Raw genomic sequence first — 24,219 nt, 5'->3', positions numbered from 1 at the left:
TGAATGCTGCAGGCCCCCATCCAACAAATCGACAGGAAGGAGGGTAGAAAACAAAAGACAAAAGGCAGAGACGAATGAAGAAAGAAACATACGATGAACAGGTGGTGAGCTGTAATGGTCAGGAATCCAATAAAAGGTGAGCTGAGCAGTCTGGGAATCCTAGCCATATCTACTTTTCCCTGTAATGGCAGGGCCAGGGGCTCAGGGGGCCCATTCATCACCTTAGACAGCATGTCTTGTGCTTGTGCAGTTGTGCCACTGCTTGATGCCACACAGCTTCATCGGCCGGCCCCGCGGTCCTGCAATACAAGTCTGCAACTAAGGATGGCATGTACCCGTCGGATATCATCGAAATATTTTTTTTTCCGCTACGGAGAATTTATCTCGTCCCTATCCCTATTAACTATCTTAGGTATAGATTCTTGCACATCCCCGTACCCGTCGGGCATCGGTCGGGTAACAGATACCCGACGGGTATTACATACCCGATAAACAAGAACACTTGGGTCACAGCTTTGCAATCGGAGGCATTTCTTCTTCACCCGGATATAAGTGTCGGAGTCTCAAAGATGTCGAGGAGAAGGAGCGAGGTTGCGAGGAGGACGAGCAAAGGTGGCAGAGAGACCGAACTGAGGAAGCGAGGGGCACGAGCGCTCATGAGACAGACTTGCTTGTGCTGCTGGCGAAGATGGTGAGGAAAAATTAAACTAGGGTTCCTAAAACACACAAACTATATATATGATTGTTCAGATTTAGACCAAAATACCTATGTTGAGCTTCTTTGGGCTAATACTCGTATGTCAGCTCAAATAGTCGGGTTCCCCAACGGGTAACGGGGACGGGTAAACAGTGAACGTTCCCGTACCCGCTATACCCGTCGGGGATGGATTCTTGTCCATTTAGATGTCCGCGGGTAAAGATATGATCCCATCCCTATCTCCTAATGGATCAAATACCCGTTGGATATCGGGGCCCTGTTGCCATCTTTAGCTGCAACTGCAAGCATCTGAGGCAGTTGCAGTGCAGCCTCTTGGGCCTTGCCCCCTCACCAAACTTCAGACCTTGTTTAGTTTCTCTCAAAAAAATTTACACCCTATCGCATCAAATGTTTAACACATACATAAAGTATTAAATATAAACTAAAAATAACTAATTATACAGATTACGGCTACTTTGCGAGACAAATCTTTTAAGCCTAATCAGTCCATGATTTGATAATAAAGTGCTATAGTAACACAAGTGCTAATGACGGATTAATTAGGCTTAATAAATTCGTTTCGCGGTTTACCGACGGGTTCTGTAATTTATTTTTTTATTAGTATCCAAACACCTTATGCGACACCTCCATATAACAGCCGATGTGGCACCCCAAAACTTTACACCCAGCAACTAAACAAGCCTTAGTCATATCATACCAACCAATACCATATGATGTGAGACCAACCAATACCATATGATGTGAGATCTGAACAAACATTCCATCCTGAACTGAAAGATGTAAGCAACGAAATCAAAATCAGAAGAGATTCTTGAAAGATTGTACAGTAATAACGATAAAAGAGAGCCGCTTGTTTCTTTCTGCGACTGCGATTCTGTTCCCTGTTCGGCTGTTCTTGTCTTGGCTTGTTTCGGCTTGTTTCAGTTTATTCTCTCTCACAGAACACTATTGAATCATCCGAAACCATCCAGTACACAGTGCCCCTACCTACCAGCCGAACACCTCGACAGCATCCAATGATCCATTTCTTGATGGGAGTCCCAGTAACTGTTGGGAACACTACGGGGATGTTTGGTTGCCCACCACCACTTACCACACCTAAAGTTAGGCTTGCCACAACTACTTAGTAGGCATGTGTTTGGTTGTGTACTCAGGTTAGGCTCGCCACACCCAAGAGAACCATTTGCCACACTTTTTTGGCTCAAATGTGTGGCGAGCGATTCTTCCGCCTTCGCCACAAGCTGCTCTGCCGCCACACCACCTGCTCCACAGACACGCCACCATCCAAGCCCCTGCGCTGCCCTGCCCCTCCAACTATCGTGACGTGCTCGGCTCCTGGACGCGCCTTCACCACGAGCGTGAGGATGCGAAGCCCATTGCGAGGTCGCCCTTGGTTGCGAGCGAGGACGCTGAGGCAGTACCTTCGCGGTGCAGAAGGGCGAGCGGGTGGTGGGAGCGTGAGCGATGGCCGGGACCCGGAGGGCATCAGCAGGAGAGCAAGCAGTGAGAAAGAGGGCAAGCACGGTACCCACTACCCAGGAGCACGAGTATAGAGGCTGGGAGAGCGGCGATGGGAGCCATAGCTACCGTCTGGTCTGGCCATCTGCCCATCTGGGAGAGCAGTGGGATTCCATGGCTTAAGGATAAGTATAAGTTTGAGGTTGGACTTATCCATTCCATGGTGAAATTTTTTAATTTAACACTTTTTTAAAACTAATTTTAAATCTAACACTGTTGGTTTTTTTAAAACTAACACTTTTGGCTGTGCCTATTGCCCTAGCATGGCCAAATGCCTGTGCCACGCCATGCATGGTGGCGCGACAGCAGATTGACGTGGCGATGACCAGAATCGTGACCGATGACGTGGCTGGGCTCTGTCGACCACCGATCTTGGCGTGGCAGTGCCGTGCCCTGATCCGTGGTGCGGCAGAGTCGAATAATACCCTCGCCGCCTGATCCGTCTCGCTGCCCCAGCAGCAAGGCCGCCTGGCCACCGTGCCCACATTCGCCCACGCTAGCCCACCGCCGAGCACGCCGGGCGCCGCGCCATGAACACCGGCAACCCACCCCCGCTCGGCCCTCCATTGCCACCTCCCTCCCTTCCCTTCCATTCCCTAGTCGCCTCCCTCCCTCCTTGTCCTCGTTCAAGGTAATGACACACATTTTATTTTTGTTTGAATGGTAGATAGGATATTATGAATGGGAGTTAAGGTTAGGAGGAAAATTATGTTTGAAAACTATGGGCTACGCTTTGAAGGAAGATATTAGTTTGATTTTGTCAATGTTAAGGTTAATTATTTAGTTAGAAGTATGTTTACCATGTATATTTTTGTTGCTATAAGTGTTGGTTATATTATTTTAGTTGCATTGCAAATGATTATATTTTACATTAATTTGCGCTGTTTTGATTGATGTTTAATTTAAACCGTTTTATTAGACGGAAGACATGTTTCGGGAGCAGTTATGACGAAAACGGGGTCGTCCTAGAGAATTGTACCCCGACGAGTCTAGCAAAGATGCCCTCGTCCCCCCTGAACTCCCTGTCCCTAACTATGATTGTGGTCGTCCGGCCGACGTGTTTCAATTGAGATATCCGGATACAGCGGCTCGTTGCTTCTACACGTGTAGTCATTTTAATGTAAGTAATTGTTTTCATATATTTTTCTTCTTTATTTGTATTACTAGGTTACTAATATTTTATTGAATTTTTGTTGTGTAGGCCCATGAGAGGTGCTTTTTTCTTTCAGTGGATCGATGGTGCAGACAAGTTTGACCCCAAGTACCTCCTTTTCGATGATTGGTGGAGAGGGCGACATCCACGAGAGCACTTCGAGCGGTGGGTTCCACCTCCCCCTAACCCCCTCTAATGACAGCTAAGGAGAAGCACTTAGTCGCAGTTAGATGACTTGAGGAACCTGCTCTGTGTCATTGCGGAGACCGAGCCATGATAAACCATGACAATACGTTAGAGTTTGTGTGTCCAAACAAGCATGAAGTAAGTGCAAAGTGTATGTGTTGAAATGTTGAGCTATATGTGTCATATACTAATGTCATATTATTTAGGTATATTCAATGGTGAAGTGTCATTTCAAGGAGTGATTGTATGGTCCTAAGAACAAATGGCCTGAAGAACCTCCAAAGACAAAGCAAAAGAAAAAGAAAGGTTAATTTTCAAAGCACCGCGAGTCAAGTGCGAATGTGGTGTTAAATCCAACTGTGGTCTAGTTCCTTTGGAGCTTGGAATACGCCATTATTGCAGCCATATGATTGACTATGATGAGGTTGGTTATTTTTGTGGTAACCATGAAATCGTATTTTGTTTCTTTTGCTAAGACATATATGATTTAATTTTTTGTTTGAGCAGAGCACTAGGGAATGCAGGTGGGAATGTTATGATGGTTAAGCTAAGTTCTTGGATGAACTGAAGGGGGAGCAAGTAATTGCACGAAAGAGGGGATATGGACTTGACTACGTCAACCTTTTCGTTAAGCATCACAAAGACAAGATGCGTGAGTTTGCTAGATAGCATGGTATTTGTAACCCGATCGACATTGGGCTTGACAAATGGGGATTAGAGAGATGGATGACGTTAGAGGAGGAGAGGGCAAGGAAGGAGGCAAGGGAGGAGACAAAAGTACAGATGCAGGTCTTGAACGAGCATGTTGTTGCATTATGTGCCATTGAGTGCTCGAAAGCCTTTTTTTCGTTGCCTAATTTTAAATGTAATATAATCACATTGCTAACTGATTGCATTTTATACATGAAGGGATTGGATGCAGCGAGGAACATGCTATAGAGGTGGCTCGTGCAAGGTACGAGAAAAAGAAGTTAGATGAGCACAGAAAGCGAGCTGGTCGCACTGTTGAATCACCGATTGCGTTGTCTGATGAGGGGGACGAGGATGGGGACGACACTGCTAGACTTAGCGAGCTCATCGCTCTAGTAGAGGCGGGCTTGCAGGCGGAGGGGGCTGAAGACAACACTGTTAGACTGAGCAAGCTCGTCGCTCTAGTAGAGACGGGCTTATAGGCGGACGAGGCTGAGGATGACACTGCCAGACTGAGCGAGCTCATCGCTCTAGTAGAGGCGGGCTTGTAGACAGAGGAGGATAACAACATGTTCTTCACTCAGGCCATAGAGGCCACAGATGAAGCGAAGGCTGCTTACTACAGACGAAAGGCAGATTAGGGCAATGCAGGTGAGCCTAGCCACAGCAACAGGATTGTAGTTGAGGATTGGTACTTGGACAACGAGTTGCTTACTTAGTATGTTTCTAACTGAGGGTTTTTTATTGCGCCATCTGTTAGTTCCATGTTTTAATAGTGATCAATGTAGCTATGTAGTAGAAATTCCATTATGTTGTCTTATATTCTATTTGAACTACTGATGTATTGTACACATGTATCATGTACTTGGATTACCCATGATCGATCTAAAGTGATCACATCTGTTTGTATCATGCGTTGAGAATTTCTAAAATGAATGTAATCGCGTTAAATTATCTCGAATACAGCGCTGTAGCCCACTGGTTTAGCCACGCCATAGCCTAGGCTCTGCCGCGCCATAATCCACGACGTGTCAGTGCCACACCATATACCACGACGCGGCAGTGACATGGCCAGACAATGGCCAGCCTCAATTGAGTTGTTGTCAGTGTTGTAACAAACTTCAAGTGTTGCCATCACCGTGCGCAAGTTGAAACGAATATGAAGCAAATAAATAGTCGACAAGTTGCCACATAACATTTTCATTGGTTTATGAGTCTGCAAGTTTTCAATGACAATATTCGTTCGACATAAGTTCAACGTAATGAACTAAGTCCCAGGAATGTAAGGATCCCTCGAACGCCTCTTGGAAACCTCGTCGTTCGGTGGAAGAAGGGGGTCATCATACTCCACCTCAAGAAGGGGGTACAGCTAGTGCGGCATGGGAGGGGCCATCCTATTATAAATTGATAAACAAAGGGTTAGAGTATTCAAATTAATAATATTCAGATTAACATTATGTAGCATTGCAAAATTTAAACTACTTGTTATGCAATACGAACACAATATGAAATCACCTGCTGCCCTCGTCTTCTATGCCTGCTAGCCTTATGACCAGATTGTTTGCAAACGGAGCAAAGATTTCTGCCATGGGTCTCGTTGAAGTCTCTCCCGCCATACATGTCTTTGTCGTACCCTCTCATAGCATTCATGTCCTCCTTGAGTCGCTTCTTCTTCCTTCTACCCTTCCCTACCTTTATTAGATCCAGATGCGGCACGTAGTCATAACCATTATAAGGTGGCCACTATGTTGGGTCAAGGTATGACTCGAAGCTCATCTCCTAAATACTAACGGTGTTCGAACGGAGATAGAAGGGTGACATATATGGCAGATCCTCATAGTTGTACCCGTGAAGCCTGCAGGCCGTGATCATATGAGAGCAAGGGGCATGTATGATTTGAGGGATGTTGCAACTACACTCTACCTTTTCAAGATTAGCCCGGTAGTTTCGTCCACCATAACGTTCGCTGTCCAAGCTTGTGCCACCCTTGCCCCGTACACTAAAGATATAGCGGCGGGGTCCATACGGCTCGGTGCTGTGCTGTTTGGCTAATTCCTCGGCCTCCTTCAAATGTTTAGCTCTAGCCTTTTCAAAACGCCCCTGCTCAGCTATATTTCTCTGTGCAAGTTCTCACCTCTTCACAAAATATTCGTTGCACTTATGAAAGGAGAACTCAACAATTCCAGACACAGGCAACGATCGAACTCCGATGAATATACGGTTGAAGGACTTCGAGGAGTTAGTGGTCATGATGCCATACCTGAAACCCCCCTTGTCATATGCTAACACCCACTAAGCCTTCTGTTCTATCTATGCCTCTAACCAGGCCTTTCCCATTGCATTTACCATCTTGTCTAGTTCTCTCTTTGTCTCCTTGAACTGGTGCTCTGTATGTACACAACATAGAGCCTTTACCTTGTCACATACCTCCTGCTTTCGCTGATGCCACCAGAAACTAGCGGCAAAGTGTCTCATGCACCATCTATGTACTAGAGGTGGGAACCCATCTATATGCTTGGCTACAGCATTAAGAAGCCCTACGTGATGGTCCAAGATCAAACATATAGTGTGAGTTGGGCCAAGCACTTGCACACGTAGAAGCCGCATGAACCATGACCACGATTCATTGTTCTCTCCCTCTACCAAAGCAAAAGCCATGGGTACTATATAGTCCTCAAGATCAACAACAGCAGTCATCATCAACGTGCCCCTGTACTTTCCTGTCAGGAAAGTGCCGTCAACAAGTACAACTGGCTGACAAAACTGGAATGCATGTTCTATTTGCGCGAACGACCAGAACACATGATAGAGTACATGCCTCAATGGGTCCCAAAAACACATCTCTCCGGTGTCCACAAACCATTACAAGCTAGGGTTGTAGTAATGCATTGCACATAAGATGCAGGGCACCCTATTGTACGCTTCCTCCCAACTACCCCATCAAATTGTGAGAGCAATTTGCTTAGCACGCCAAGCCTTTCCGTACGTCACATCATACTTAACGAATCCAGATATGGACTATTGTAAAGAAGACACCAAAATGTCGTTATTGTCATCAATGAGCCCCAATATACGTCGGGCAAGGTAACGTGTAGTGGGCTGCTGATGATTTTTCTTCCCCCTATTGTCTAGGCAAGTGTGGGGTTCGACAACTTTAGTTATCCTTCACTTGCCATCACTCTGTCTCTTTCATGCATTTAACCTCCACATACAACTGTTTTTGCATATCATGTGGTACCTCAACTCCTAGTCCGAATGAGTAACGGTGTACGGCCTATGGTGGTACACAGCATAGTCCTAAAGGAAGAGTTTCATCTCTGACATTATGTTGAATATCATCCCCTTCCTAAGGGTTTCTTTCTCATGGTCATATAATGAATTCCTACACATTTGGAGATCGGTGTCACAAACTGCCATATTCGTCATGCTGACATCCCTATAGTTCGGAACGCCCCTAAAAGGTACGTTCTTAGACCTTAGTTGCTCAAGCTCAGTTGCTGTGTAAGGTGGTGGTGGAACATACTGCTGCACTTCGCTAATTCTAGCCCATAAATCATAGGGGGTATCATCTGCAGCCAAATCTGTGACTAGTCTACCCTGAGCCTGGACACCATACAAAACCTATGTTGGTACTGATAATGGCATAGTATGAACTGGTACTGGCATGGCATTAGCCGGTGTTGGCATAGCATCTGTACCTCCTTGGTCATCATTAGAATCGTCTGAATCACTGCTAACTACATCACCGATCATGTCCTCCTCCTCCTACTTCTCCTCTTCCTGTTCAAACTCATTCATATCGAAGTCATTGCTTATACAACCTACTACAGTTGAATGAAACTGCTCCCGCGTCAACTAACCGTCCAAATCCATGTTATCCTGAGTTGCTTCCCCTTCGACCCCTAATTCTTGTTCATTGCCTTCAAAACCATCAATGGATGGACCGTCCTAAACACCATGCATCCTGTACCCATTCTCCACCACCACCTCAGCCATGGGCACATTGGAACCTTGGAAAACCCTAGTGTAGCGGGACCAATGAACAGGGTCGCGTAAGGGCATGAGGACATAGTGTACCCTAGTCTTCCCAGTATCAAACCTCTCCTTCAGTGTGAAATCACCACCAAACTTTGCATTCAAATGGACACAGAGGTCGTTGAAGCTAGGAGGTTCATCAAACCATTCTAATTCTTCTTCCATATCCTCAAATATACCATCTTCTCTCCTAACACTTTCTCCGTACAAAACTCTAACATAACAATCCATCTGCAAAAAGTATTTCAACAAACTTCATCAAGTCATCGAAATCGTCTAACTATAACTATAGGTAGTAATATTAATACCTATTCTAATTATAACTATACTAACTAATCTAATATTAACATCTATACAAGGCTAATTACAACAACTAATTAGACTAAATCCAATATATAACTAGACTCAACAACTGTACTAACTAAACTACCTAACTTTACTACCTATACTAACTTACTATATTACCTATACTAACTAAACTAACTAACTTTACTAACTATACTTTAATAATTTTACTAACTTTATTAACTATACTAACTACATTAGGAGAGTACCTCGCTGCAGCGCGCTAGACCGGGCCGGGAGGCGCGGGTGCAGGCCTCGACGAGCAGCCACCGTGCGTGGCTGGAGGGGGTGGCGTGCGGACGCGGTGACCGCACCGGGCGGCCGGCGGCTGTGCCGTGCTCGGCGATGGGCTGGCTGGCGCGGGCGGGCGGACGCGGCTGGCTGGTTGGCGTGGGTGGAAATGGCCGCGGCGGTTGGCGTGCTCAACGGCGGGCTGGCACGGGCGGACGCGGGCGTGGCGACCTTGCTGCGCTGCTCGGGCAACGGCGGCTGCTCGGGCACTGGCGGACGCGGGCCGCGGCGGGGGTTTTATTCGAGATCAGGGCACGGCACTGCCGCACCAAGATCGGTGGCGTGGCAGAGCCCTACCACGTCACCGGTCGCGATTTCAGTCGTCGCCATATCAGTCCGTTGCCACGCCACCATGCATGACGCGGCATAGGCATTTGACCGCGCCAGGGCAATAGGCGTCGTCAAAAGTGTTAGTTTAAAAAACCTGACAGTATTAGATTTAAAATTAGTTTTAAAAAATGTTAAAATTAAAAAAAATCTCCATGGTTCAAGGATAAACATGCGTTTGATTTTTTTTAAATGAGGTCAACACAATTTACGTTTAGGCTATTATTTCTTAGCTATTATAGTTTAATCTAATTTAGCATAATATGATTCAAACCGTACGTGATAATATACTATCAATTTTTATCAAATACGTACACACCCGTGCGTTGTGTATAAAAAATCTTTCATAATAAATAATTATAATAAACTTTTTAATCCAATTATTATAATTACAAAAGCATAATGCCATTTTAATTAATACGTGGCTGCAATCCAAACGGTTACCACAGTTTTTTGTCTAACATTTATAACAATAAATCAAACAATAGCCATATTATTTTTATCACGTCTTGGTTGTCAACCAAACACTCTAATTTCGTCGTAGAACGTGGCTAACTACATGCCTTAGGTGTGGCTACATGTAGCTGGCAACAAAACCGTGCCCGTACATCACCGCTGAATAATCCACAGTTACTGCTACTGACATTGACTCCCTTGTTTAGTTTGCGAAATTTAGAATTTAAGGCTACTGTAGCACCTTCGTTTTTATTTGGCAAATAGTATCCAAACATTGACTAATTAGGCTTAAAACGTTTATCTCGTAATTTCCCACCAAACTGTGCAATTAGTTTTCTTTTCGTCTATATTTAATGCTCCATGCATGAACCACAAACATTCGATGTGACAGGTACTATAGCAACTTTTTAAACTTTAGGGTGCGACTAAACGAGCACCGCATGCGACTGCGAGTGTCAGCTGCAGTTGCTGGGGTCAAGCGAAGCCGGTGGCATGCAGACAGGTATGTGTACCCGTTCCTGTCCAGCCGCAGCGGCTGCTGAGTGCTGCGCTGGGTCAGGGCCACTGTGCCAGCGCTCATGCCGTCTGTTCTGTTCACGCGCGCAGCTGGTGGCCGCCGGCCGTCACGGAGCATCAGCATGTGGCTTCGTTTCTATGCCTCGTAGGCGGGCTAATGCTATTTTATTATAAAAAAAAAACACTATATCCGCCGATACAATCAAGCAAACAGTGCATGTGCGCGCGGCAGGCGATGGTGTCGCCCGGCCGGCCGGCACGCAGCTGTTGTACACGAGCCCAGAGCCAGCAGTCTGCACAGGATGCGTAGCACACAGACCAGTGAACTGTGAACCACAATTAATGATTCGACTCAAGGCACTGTGAACCGCAGAGGCTTGGCCATGATAGACGCACACTGCACACCGGATCTTCAACTCAAGGCAAGACAAATAAGGTTCGGCAAAACACATCTCGTTCTCCTGTGAAGTGACAAGTTACCAAGCATTCACGGATCATACAGCAGCTGAGCAGCCTGGAGCGGGCTCTGAATGACTGAATCCGAGCAGCGCTAATACCAATCCATAAGCTGCAATAGGCCCACAACAATAAGCTGCAAAAGTATTCCAGCAAGACAACATAGAACATACATGACCATTCAACGCATATAACGCGATGCTTTTAATCAGCTACACATGCATTCGAAAATCAAAACATAAAAGGTTTTCACAGCAGGAAAGCAAACAAGCAGGGCAGTCCATATTATGATGACAAGCAAGGGGCATAAACCTGTTGAGACTTAAACAGGCTAGCAAAATAATAGTAAAGTAAATATTTAGTTGCACAATTGATATTAACCATTATTGCAAACAGAGGTGCAGAATCAGGGATATCATCTGACTGGTCACTAAGAAAATCCCTTCCAGGCTGATAAACTTAACAAGAGAAACTTGCAGCAGAAAGAAAAAATATGGCAAAAGCAAGCTCATGAGGGGGAATACAAGAACGAGGGCTCCAGAATTCGTCCATCATCATTATTCTCTGAGTGCACAGACGGATGCATTGCTGGATATTTGTGAAACTAACACGGTGAGCTCAGAACAGATTAAAGTACATAATGGTGTCTTTCGCCATCACCAGCAAAAGCAGCTTGAAGTATATCAAAGCCCACTTTCTGGTGATATCATGGTGCACGTAGTCCAGAAGAATCTCCTTGTGGAACATGTATACTTGATGGAACACCGCGCCGACCAGCAGAGAGGTACTTATGCTGTTCTTGGAGACAAGAAGCAGAGCTGGGATCATGTAAAAGGTGACTTGGGTTAATATCTCTGATCGCCTTACTTTAGAACTCTCACTTGTCAGGGGACTACTTCTAGGTTTAGCGATAGCTGCTTCTAGCGGGCTGAAGGCCACAACCTTTGGTGTGGCATCCTCACTTGATTTCTGTGCATCAGACTGTTTCATTTCACTACCTGACTTGTATGTCTCAGAGATCTGTCATATTTCCAAACACCATCAAATTCATGAACATTTAGTACAGGGTTACAGAATAAGTGACAAATCAAGCACTAAGTCTTGCTGGTGACAAACCTGTGACTTCTGCACCTGAGATCCATTGGATGCTAGAGAGGAAAACCAACGAGGTAAAACTTGTGCTCCACTGAGGTGAGATGTTGGTTCATATCCCAGAACCTGTTGCGCATATACATGCCAGAATATACATATTAGAGCACTATAGACTTTCATTCTTCTGAATGATATGAAATATAATATAATGGAAACCAGAAGCCCAACTTCTTTCAAACCTTAAACAACCTTTAAAAAGGTCACGAGTTTCCATTACTCAGTGAAACAAACGAAAGCATGGATGGATAGGGTACACACATATAATGCAAAAGGGTACACAACAAATCAAAACATGTAAAATGGACAAAGAATAACTATTGGTTCGTATCAAGAGTTGGGTACTGTGAAAATGCAAGCTATCTAGAGTACTGATGTGTTCTAACTGAAGTATAAGACTCTTCAAAACTGACTATCACATATCTAAAATACGCGAATTGGAAACATGACAATAATATGTGTGGATTTTCCTCACAGTACTGTCATAATATCACAATTCTATTTGGTCCTACAAATATCACAGTAAATTAGTGGTTATTGTGTTTTTGTTTTGGTGACAGTGCAACTGTCTAAAACAACACATGTCGGTGCGAAAAGTGACCAACAAGTAAATATTTGTAGTTTTGCCGTGCGTTGTGATCGGATGTGGCCTGGCACTCAATGACACATGATTTATACTGGTTCAGGCAACGGGCCCTACGTCCAGTTGAGGTCGGTCGGTGACTTTATTCTTGAGCCCAGATGCTCGAAGTTTACTGTGGGATTACAAACGAGTAAGGAATGAGAAGGGGGTGTTAGAGGCCCGGTCAAGCTCCGAACCCCGTGGCCGAGAGTGACGGGGGCTCTAACGTATACCGAGTATTGGAGCGTATGCTCTGTGTGTCTCTAGAGCTGTTGAGCTGTTGTGTTCTTGAGTTGTCGAGAAAGTCTTCGAGAGAGAGAGCGAGCGCCTCTTTTCAGGAGAGCGCGCATCCCCTTTTATAGTTGAAAGGGATGGCCTTACAAGTCAGAAAGAGAGAGAGTGTATACATGTGCTGCCTAGTTTTGTTGCTCACGCCATCGGGTACGGGATAGCTGCCAGCGCCCACAATACTGTTTATGCCCAGACGCGTCTGGCAGGCACTACCATGTTCGCCTAGTACGGCAAACGACGGCGCCCACAACACTGTTTATGCCCAGATGCGTCTGGTAGGCTCTACCGTGTTTGCCTAGTACGGCAAACGACGGCGCCCACAACATTGTTTATGCTCTGACGCGTCTGGCAGGTTCTACTGTGTTCGCTTGTCATGCCCCGATGGCACCGTCCGGCAGGTGCACAGGGCATGGCAGGGTACGGTCCTCGGCATTGCGGTTGACTTGAGCGCCTTATCTTATCTGCTCCGCCGGCTCCCTGGGCCCACACCGAGCGGGCGTCCCCGGTTGGTTGCTCCCAGTTGGCCCCGACCGTGTCGGTAAGGAAAGAGCAGTGAGCAGAGGTCCGGCGTATCCTCGGTCGGAGAAAAGGGGTCAGAGTCGGACTGCGGTTCCACCACGTCCAGGCCTTCCAGTCGGGGCTCACCCAAAGGTCGGGCAAGGTGGAGCCCGCCCCCAGAGGTCGGGCGAGTGCGGGCCCCCCTGACCCAGAGGTCGGGCGAGGCGGAGCCCGCCCTAGAGGTCGGGCCTTTCCACCCCTCACTCTAAAGGTGCCTGGGGCGGTTGTCGAACCCGTTGGTGAGCCAACCTTCGAACTCCTAGGCCTAGACGGGCCGTAGGAGCGTTTTTAGCTCCATATCTCTCTTACCTGTGACGGGTCGTGGCCCGTTCAGGGAGGCCCTGGTCGGAGGTGCCGGTCGGGGACCAGATTGTGGTCTTGGCCTGTTATTGTGTATCTGGGCCGGCCCAGGCGTGTGCTGTCGTTGCGCCGCCTACTGGGCCGAGTTTTGTAGGGCTGTGGGTCTATTGGGGACCCCGGGTTTATGAACCCAACAACAAGTGTTTGTGATCACTGATCAGTAGCAGAAAGATCGACAACTTTGCAAAGATGTGACGCTGTGAAATGATTCGAAGCCATCAATAATCTATATTGTATCCTATAAAATCACTAAATGATTTAAGACAATAGTTATAGTACTGTTATCCTTGACGCTAGATACTAGTTCGATAGTTACCCCACGAGTAGCGGTTAACCTTTACTAATCGTTGTCAAGACAGTCTAATCGCACATCAACATACCATCTAGACACTAGACTTAAGATCTCCAACTAGCATTTATGTGAACAATGAGCTATAGTATCCTCTATTATCTCAGCATCCATACTGGAAACATGAGTTTGGGCTTCTTAGCTTCTTTTTTAGTTCAGTTCTCCACAGACAGACAAACCTTTACAGTGAAAAACATATATAGACCATCTCATGAGACAAAATACTCTGCAGTTTATGTGGAAGAGGTGCTAGGGGCAAAGGGCACTATAAAATAATCATTTTTTCTCTCTTTGAATTTTGGACACCGGGCATCCACTAAATGAAATACCCTGTTAATAGTAAATCACATCTTAGCAGGTGGCAGTCACAAGGTGAAGGCTGAATAGTGAATACTAGTACCAATGCAAACTAGCGTACATTGGCATTCATATCCATAAGAGGAACGTTATATATCTACTTGTCATTTCAATTTTTCATCAGAACTAATCATTATAAGCTCACAATGTCGATGCCAAAACATCATGATACATGTTCCACAGAAAGCCATACCGTCCTCCAAGAATGTCAACTACTGACTGCATTCTGCCAATTGGTTTAGGCAATAGAAATTTGCAAAGGTTTTACCATCAAAATAGATATTAATAAATATCCTATTACCCTCAAATGTGTATTGAGCTAATGTGCAGACTCCAGCATTATTTATATATAGCAGCATAAGAGCTAAGCAATAGAAGAATATGGACAATCATCCACACTAAAACATTATTGATGGAGTGAATGTGCTCAAAGTGAGGACAACTCTATGACCACCAGACATTGATTAGGATTGGCCCTCTTGTTAACTATGATACTGTCCCCACTCTAAGAAACAGCTTGGCATCATGATTCCTAAATATGTGACTGTCACAGCTTCCATAGTACGAAACTGTGTTATTGTTCTTGATCAAAGAAATGACACCAAGTAGGAGCAGTATCGCCTCATGTTAAGTCAATGTTTTGATAACATCTAAGCTAAAAAAATGACAGATATATGTACCATACCCATTTCTCAAATAATCGACTCATCGTCTCCAATGTGACTTTCCCAAGATAAATACTGATATAACAAAACCCACAAGAAAGCTTATCAAGAACTACACAGATGCACTTCTCTCAGTTGTTAATGGAGGGACACACGAGACTGGCAAATGATATTAGACCAATTCAACCAGTCTCTCTCTTTCACGGTATTAGAGATATGCATAGTCTAACACATGATGTTAAGCTATACATATCTCTAATACACGGCAATGTGCTTCTCTCCTTACACTTGTACCTTCAGTCTCGCCATGTCCATGGATTCAGATTGCAGACACTACAGAACTACATAAGCATGCTACATATTTTGGTCAAGTATAAACCACCACGGAGATAGTAAACGAGAGCACTCTCCACCTCTGATACCAAAGCAAAGCAGACGCGAATCGGACGACAGGGTTGCCTTAGGAAAGCCTGAGTCAGATCATCAATCAGACGGCGCAGATCAGACCAAGCGCGCAGGCACACGAATCACTAAAGTGTCGCATCACAATCACCCATTCCGATCTGCAAGTATGAAGTATATGTAGCACAAGGGATCGGGTACACGAACGAACCTTGCCGAGCCCATGGGGCGACGGGGCGGACGGGTAGCGGGGCAGGGACGAGAGCGCGCGGGCTCCGGCGATCGGTGACGCTACGTCGGCGGCGGCGCGGGTGAGGGCGGCGGCGAGGTTGAGGGCCTTGGATCGGGCCAGGATCCGCGACGCCATGGCGATGGGTTGGGGTTCCTTCTGTTGGAGAGAAGCGGCGGTAGGTGGGAAAGTGGGAAGAAACAGGACCACGCCCACGCCGCACGCGCACGGCACAAGATCGTTCATGGAATGGGCGGGCCCGACCCGGCTCGGCCCATCTTGGTCTGACCCCGTGCTTTGGGCTCCTCGGTCTCCGGGGCCCAAGATGTATTCTCATTTTATATTTTTATATTTATATTATTATTATAGCTTATCTTATCTTATCTTATATACTCTTATAAAGCAAAACCTTACTAAAGGGTCTAACTCATTCCACAACGCTCCATACCATCGCTTAATATAGTCCATCTGATCATTCACCTCCTCCGTACTCCCACCCAGCTGGCTTTTCGATAGATGATAGCAAAAACAGAAAAGAAAAGAAACCATATCAATTACTCATGCACCCCCCCTGCCGCACTCCTCCTCTCCCCTAGTCCCTACCTCTGTTGTCCTCTCCCTTCTCCCCCCTTGCCCCTACCTCTTCCCCTTCTCTGCATCTAGACACTCCTGCAGCAACTCGATGCCTTCGCTGCTCCATAAATGGCTAGATGGTTGGTCCCAGCGGCAGATGGAAGGGCCTAGTAGGGGTGTCGCCCCTCCTGATCTCTATAACAGAACCGTCCAATTTATAAGAGCACAGGTACAATAGCAATCACCGAAGCAATCAACTATCATACTTGAGCCCATATAAACCCGATAGTCCGATGAAATCACGAAAGATCTCAAACCAACTGACATACAAACCAAGATTGTACATGATTCAACATAACAAGTCACATGTTACATCACAGTTCACAAATGGTTCACAAGTATCTCACATACATCAGAATTCACATAGTTATTACAAACCAAGTTCAAACAGCGAAAGCAAAGTAGTTTTACATCAACATCACACTTAGTTCAAATACACGCCAGTACCACGGTCATTTCCAGCAAAAGCATAATAGAGATGATAACTTAGGAGTACCATGCCCTATGGTTTAGTCCTCATCCACAGTAATATGAAGGCAATTCTTACAGTACCCATGATACATCATATCATCTGCAACAAGAGGAAATAAACCCGGAGTACAAGAATGTACTCAGCTAGACTTACCCATCGTAAACTAGAAATAATATGACACCAAGGAGTATGCAAGGCTTTATCGGTAGAATTAGCTTGACAACATTTTGTATAAAAGCTTAAGTAACATAACTTGGAGATTTAATATCTTTAACATCAAATTGAATACCTATTCAATTAAGCATCTCTAGATTAACACCTGTACTAGAGCAATCACATGATTAAGCTAACAAGCATTAGTAACCATATCTGGTGTATTCATTTGAGCATCATCATGACCATCAAGTTCCAACAATTAATGCTACATGATTAAGTTCCAACATGATTTAATATCTTTTATTCATCAACACATAATTATTTCTACGATAGCAATTATAGCCAACCGTGACCAGATATCTACCTATATCTTGCAGGTGATAGGAAATCACCTGACTTCTATCGGACTAAGCATATATTCGATCCTAGACCTACATAGGATTCAAGATATATTTGTCTGGACAAGGAAAGTATATGCAGCAAGTGGTTCTAATCAACCCTTAGTACTTAATGCATCAATATAAAAGGACTCAAGTTGAAATTTAGAAAACATAGGAGGCTTAGAATGCTCTGGGGCTTGTCTTTTAGAAATAAGAAAGGTTGATGTCGGGTTTATAAACCCAAGGTCCCTCATGGACATGCTTTCCAGCAAAAGCTCGGCCCAAGCAGACGATGTTGCGTACAATGCACAACTCCTGGGCTGGCCTAAAACCTAACAACAGGCCAGAAGAGCGATCCAATCTCCGACCGAGAGGCCTAGCCAAAGAGGAATGACGCCCACTTCCAACTCTAGCCTGCCTCTCTGACCGGAAGGCCTCACTTTCGACTCCGGCCCGCCTCTCCGATCAGAAGGCCTGGCCGAGGAAGAACAGCGCTCGCTTCCGACTCTGGCCTGCCTCTCTGATAGGAAGGCCTCGCTTCCAACTATGACCCGCCTCTTCGACCAAAAGGCCTGGCCAACAACGCTTCCGACTCCGACCCGCGTCTCTGACCAGGGATACACCAAACCTCTATTTATAGCTCTTCTTCGACTAGCGCAATCGGAGCCGACTGGGACCAATCGACCAGGGACGCCTGCTAGGTGAGGACCAGGTAACGGGTCGAGCAAGTAAAATAGGATACTCAAGTCAACCACAATACCAAGGATCTCCCACATGTGTCTAACATCAACAGTGTTATAGGCGCCTACCATCATCTTATACCCGACGGCATGGACAATAAGACTTAGAAGCATACATACTCTCACTCTCTCTCTCTCTCTCACTTGTAAAGTCCATCCCCTTCATCTATAAAAGTGGATACGCTCTCTCCTAACAAGGGGATCAACTTCGAGATCCATCAGTTCACTCACACCGATTCACCCTCTGCTAGCTTTAAACACTCTAAAGCTACATAGAGCGCACACATGATTCAAATGACCAAGGATCCCAATGAACAATAGACGTTTGAACACTTAGCGTACAACGGAGCTCCCATCACTCTTGGCTCTTCAGACTGGAGTCCGATCGGACCTCTTGCACCCCTATCTTTCTCCCTTTCGTTTGTAACCCTATAGTAAACTTTGAGCACATAGACTCAGGAATAAAGTCACTAACCGACTCAAATTGGATGTAGGGTACATTGCCTGAACCAGTATAAACCCTGTGTCATTGAGTGCTAGGCAACATCCGATCACAACGTACGACAAAACTATAAATATTTATGTGTTGGTCACTTTCTACACCGACAGTTCATGATCAAGACACTTAGGAAGATCTTCCACATTAACTCCTTCTACCTGAACCTCCTGCTCCTAGGCTGCCTGCTCCTCCTCCTGACGCTTGGGTTTGAACTCGAGTAGCGTCACTCCTTCCAAGAAACCTATTGCATGCATATGCACAAATGAGTATCATGAATGCATAAGAGATGAGATGACATGATGAAGTGTATACGCATGAGCATGGTGATCCACAAGATGTATGATAAGTTTAATATTCATTAACCAAGTAGATGTATAATTTTCTTCTAGTTGATCTTTACTGAGTAGGTGCATATCTCTTGTATAGTACAAGGAACATACACTCACCAAGTTCTAGTAACCTAAGGTAAAGTTGTTCATCATCAGTAAGAGGCTTAGAACCTATAGCTAACAACTAATCTCAATTAGCCTAAGCATCTACACAAGCATCACATAAGACAAACAATTACAATTTGACTTAGTCATTTCCTGGACTATAAACAACAACTACTTATTTTTGCCATATCTAGAGTTCTACTCAACCAAATACTATGATCTTTGACTTTCTAGAAAGCTTATAAAACTGCCTACAACTTTCTTATAGTCATCTCAAGATGATTCAATGGCTATCAAGGTCAAATAAAGCAATTTCCCAGATCTATCCAAAAATTCCAGAGAATAAGCATTTCTGGAGACCAACTTCCAACAGTTATAACTCTCAAACCATTTAGCCTATAGCCATGAAATTTGGCATAAACAAGATAAGTAAGTTATCTACAACTTTGTTATTGACAAGATTCACATCAAACATCATTTTACCCATTCAATTTACTTAACAACATAAACTGTCCAAAACAGTCACTATAATTGAATTATAGAGCAATTAATATTTCACTGCATATAAGTAATCAAATCTGGGCATAACCAATGGTACCAACAGTTCATAGACATCATATACACTTTAGAAAACATAATGGTCAAGCCCAAATAAATTATTTAAATACCTTTATTAATTTATTTGGACACTATGGTGAAATAAGGAATATATATCAAAAGTGCGCAGTAAATTTTAAGAAAATTACAATAGCCTACATATGACCCCAAACGTCTAATGTACAAATTTCATGCCATTTAGATAAGTATGGCCATCTCTACAAAAATAACAAGTTGCATAGGCTTATTTTAGTAAAAATAGTTTAGCCTAGTGAAAAGTTGTCGGGTACCTTAGAACGGGGTACCCCGAGCGAACATCAAAGAGGTCACTTAAGTCCCATCAAGAAACAAAGCAAGAAGGTAAGCCATGGGCCCCTCACCTGCCACGTCCGAGCCCACCAGGCCCTCCGCTTCGCCTCGAGCCTCGTGCAGGAGGTCTCGGCGTCCTGACGCGATCTCCGCCTCGTGCGAGGCTCTCCATAGGAGGCCTCGGCAGGGAACACGATCTCTGCCTCGCGCGAGGCTCCGCTCTCCGTCTCGCATGAGGCCTCATTCCCCGTATCACGCGAGACCAGCTTATCCATAGTCCATCGCCCCCGCCTCGGCCGGTCTTCCCGACAGTACGTCATGTCTCATTAATACTTCAACCACTCCCGCGATCTCAGCCGGACGATGGCTCGACGCCACAGAATGGCCGACGGGACCTAAGGTCACATCAATGCCATACCGACTAGGACAGGGCACGGCGGGGATTATCTGCCAGTGTGTTCTGATGCTGTGCCCACGATCAGCGCCCACACTGCACTGTGCCCCGCGATCCCCGCCTCGAAAACAACGCGACATGGACAACTTGGCCTGGGTTATCATCGCCTCCAAGTCGGCGCACCAGGTTAGCCGCCCACTCGAGGCCTCGGCACTGTGCACCAAGGTCTCGGCTATCTCGGGGTTTGTGCCCGCCGAGACCCCCCACTGCGGTGCAGCCTCGGCACCGACCAAGCCTTGGCCTCGTGCACAGTCCGTCCACACCGGCTTGCACGTCCACCGCCACACCCACTCCGAGGTAGTCCCAGGGCTCTCACGACGCACAGGATCGGATGGGACTGGCATGCCGCCCCAGTGCTCCAAGGACGGACCACTCCGATGACCACGCCGCCACAGGAACAAGCCATAGGGCTCGGACATGCCGCCCCTATTGGCACGACGTCGCATAGTTAACATATGTACTGTCCTTGTCTTCCCTTCAACTATAAAAGGAGAGGACTTGGGTCCCGTAGAGAGAAAGGAGGAACACATTGTAACACACACACACATCCCAACCGCCTGAGAGCAACATCTCAGACAACCCACACAACACCTTGCTGAGACCTGTTACTAGCTCCCTCTCCCCTAGCTTGTAACCCCCTACTACGAGCACTTCGGTGCAAGGAATACAAGATCAATCTCTCAGATTGGACGTAGGGCATCGATTGCCTGAACCAGTATAAACCTTATGTCTCTTTGCATCACCATCCGGAATCGGGAGCACGCAGTTCAAATTCACTGGTTGGTTGAGGACCCCCGATCCGAAACACCGACAGTTGGCGCGCCAGGTAGGGGCCTCTACGTGTCAGTTTCGTCATCCCAACAGGTTCCAGATGGCAGACCCCGTATGACCATTGCGTCTCGGCACGGTGGTTTGGTTTGGGAGCCTAGAGTTCATGTCCCTAGGGCATGAGTATGACATGGTACTCCTCACTCCTCGAGCCCCACCAACCAATGATGAAGTCACGCACCGGTAGCCCAGGCGCAGGTGGTGTCTGGGCGGCCGCTCTCGCCGTGCTCGCCAGGCACGACGCGAGCAAGACCACCCCGACACTATGTGAATTCAGGATGGCATGCCGCTCCCCACCGATATCCTACGACCAGCTGTTGGCACGGGGTCCCTGGCTGGGGACCTGTCTAGCCTGAGCTTGGACGAAGGAAAATCGCCGATGGCACACGACGGTGTCCCGTCATCAAGCCCCGCTCCACCGCTCCCTGAGGAGCCGATCCTGGCGGAGCAGAGTCTGGCGACGGCACCATCCCCATACCCCTTTGGGTTGAGAAATGCCGCTGCCTCCTATGCCTACGCTTGCACTGCCGCTCACAAGGATCCCTCAGAACGCCGCCAGCGCTTCATTCTCGACCGAAGCACCCACGCCGACTCCTCGGAGGAGGACGAGGCATGGCCCGGAGTGGATTTCTCCGAACTCCACGACCTTGGGGCTATGCGCCAGTTCTTGGCCGCAAGCGACTACTGCTTAGGCTACTCTGACTCCAACGACGAAGGCACCTACAACCCCACTCGTGAGTGTTTTCATGTCGGGCTCGGGATGCCGAGAGCGGGCAAGGAGGACGAGGGGGCAGGTAGCCATTCCCCACTTCGCCCTGGTATAGGCGCTGCCACACCTCCATGCATTGTCCCATCGGCCACACGAAACGAGACCCCCGCCCTTGCGTGACCTCAATGCCCAGACCTAGAACAACTCCGTGAGCTCCAGGCCAAGGTTGAACAAGACCAACTCCTTCTATAGCAGCTTCGAGACACTCTCGAATAGGAGCAGCAAGGTCGCGGCGAAGGCAAGGGAGCCCGACGGAGGGCCCGCGACGTGCATCACCGCATCCATGACGACGAAGGGAGTGAGCAACCCCCAGTCTTCAATCGTGCTAGCCAGAACATCGCGGTTGCGGCAATGCTGGTCCGTGCAATGCCCGAGCCTTCTACCACAGAGGGGCGGTGGGTCCGCGGCGAGCTCCGGGATCTCCTAGAGACCGCCGTAGTTCAGCAGGCCGAGAGTTCCACCTCCCGACGGCATGGGGGCACCTCAAACCTGCCCACGGCATCGCCTCGGTAGGACAGGGAAGCCTCGGCTCGTCCCGAGCCCGACCAAGCGCCGATAGCCCATAGGGTCCCCGTGCTCCTAGACCACCTCGGCAATCGACGCGAGGTACAGGGAGACCATGAGGTGGTCAGCAGGCGACGATGCCATGACAACGAGGGGCCCGCTCGGGGCTACCACACACACCGAGGCGGTCGCTACGACAGCGAGGAGGACCGCAGTCCTTCTCCTGAACCGCCAGGCCCTCGGGTCTTTAGTAGGGCCATCCGCGCTGCCCTTTTCCTAGCCTGGTTTCGGCAACCAGCCAATCTCGTGAAATATAGCGGCGAGACCAACCCCAAACTCTGGCTTGCCGATTACCACCTGGCCTGCCAGCTAGGTGGCGTGGATGATGACCTGCTCATCATCCGCAACCTCCCCTTGCTCTTGTCAGACTCAGCGCGAGCCTGACTCGAGCACCTTCCTCCCTCACAAATCCACGACTAGCGTGACTTGGTTAGGATCTTCGTCGGGAACTTCCAAGGCACATATGTGCGCCCTAGGAATTCCTGGGACCTTAAAAGCTATTGTCAGAAGCCAGACGAGTCTCTCTGAGACTTCATCCAGCGCTTCTCCAAATAGTGCATCGAGTTGCCCAGCGTCGGTGACTCAGAGATCGTCCAGGCTTTCCTCTCCGGCACCACCTGCCGAGACCTGGTTCGGGAGTTAGGTCGGAATGTGCCGCGCATCGCTGCTATGCTCCTCGACATCGCCACCAACTTCACCTCGGGCGAGGAGGCTATCGGAGCCATCTTCCCCGACAGCGACACCAAGGGAAAACAGAGGGACGAGGCCCTCGAGGCCTCGGCCTCCCACCTCCCCAAGAGAAAGAAAAAGGGGCGCCTAGGGAAGTAGGAGGTCCTGGAGGCTGATCTGGTTGGGGCCATAGAACACAAGAATCCTCGAGGCCCTAAAGGCCCTAGGCCTTTTGACGACATGCTCAAGAAACCATGCCCTTATCACCAAGGCCTGGTCAAGCATGCCCTCGAGGATTGCTCCATGCTGTGATGTTACTATGCCAGGCTCGGGCTCCCCGACGACGACGCCAAGCAGAAGGGCGCTGGCGACCGGGACGAAGACAAGGACGATGGGTTCCCCGAGGTACGCAACGCCTTCATGATCTTCGGTGGACCCTCGGCGTGCCTTACGGCGCGGCAGCGCAAGAGGGAACGCCGAGAAGTCTTCTCGATCAAGGTGGCCACCCCCTAGTACCTTGACTGGTCTCGGGAGGTGATCACCTTCGATTGAGATGACCACCCTGACCATGTTCTGAATCCCGGGCAGTACCCACTGGTCGTCGACCCGATCATCGGCAACACCCGACTCTCCAAGGTGTTGATGGACGGAGGCAGCAGCCTCAACATCCTCTATGTCAATACCCTGGAGCTCTTGGAGATCGACCAGTCGAGGCTCCAAGGTGGCGTCGCCCCCTTCCACGGCATCGTACCAGGGAAGCACACGCGACCCATCGGGCGCATCGACCTTCCCATCTGCTTCGGCACCCCCTCCAACTACCGCAAGGAAGTCCTTACCTTCGAGGTAGTCGGGTTCGGGGGAGCCTACCATGCCATCCTGGGGCGGCCATGCTACACCAAGTTTATGGCAGTACCCAACTATACCTACCTCAAGCTCAAGATGTTAGGCCCTAGCGGTGTCATCACGATTGAGTCCACATATGAACATGCATACGACTGCGATGTTGAGTGCATCGAGTACGCCGAGGCTCTGGCGGAGGCCG

The 24,219-nt window shown here is 47.6% G+C and overlaps 1 protein-coding gene across 1 annotated transcript; it reads right to left on the bottom strand.

Moving 5' to 3' along the window:
* Positions 1 to 11,037: 11,037 nt before the first annotated feature.
* Positions 11,038 to 15,892, bottom strand: LOC136517240 (succinate dehydrogenase subunit 4, mitochondrial-like). The gene is made up of 3 exons (XM_066510770.1): positions 15,656 to 15,892; positions 11,808 to 11,909; positions 11,038 to 11,711 (listed from the first exon to the last, which is right to left on the bottom strand). Exons 1-3 carry the CDS (start codon positions 15,809 to 15,811, stop codon positions 11,310 to 11,312), a joined length of 660 nt encoding a protein of 219 aa, XP_066366867.1. The 5' UTR covers positions 15,812 to 15,892; the 3' UTR covers positions 11,038 to 11,309.
* Between the last annotated feature and the right edge of the window lie 8,327 nt (positions 15,893 to 24,219).

The sequence above is a fragment of the Miscanthus floridulus genome, chromosome 17 (assembly GCF_019320115.1).
Source record: "Miscanthus floridulus cultivar M001 chromosome 17, ASM1932011v1, whole genome shotgun sequence".
Taxonomy (NCBI): domain Eukaryota; kingdom Viridiplantae; phylum Streptophyta; class Magnoliopsida; order Poales; family Poaceae; genus Miscanthus; species Miscanthus floridulus.
Note: the sequence above shows the minus strand (reverse complement) of the source record. Positions and strands in the feature narration are given on the sequence as shown.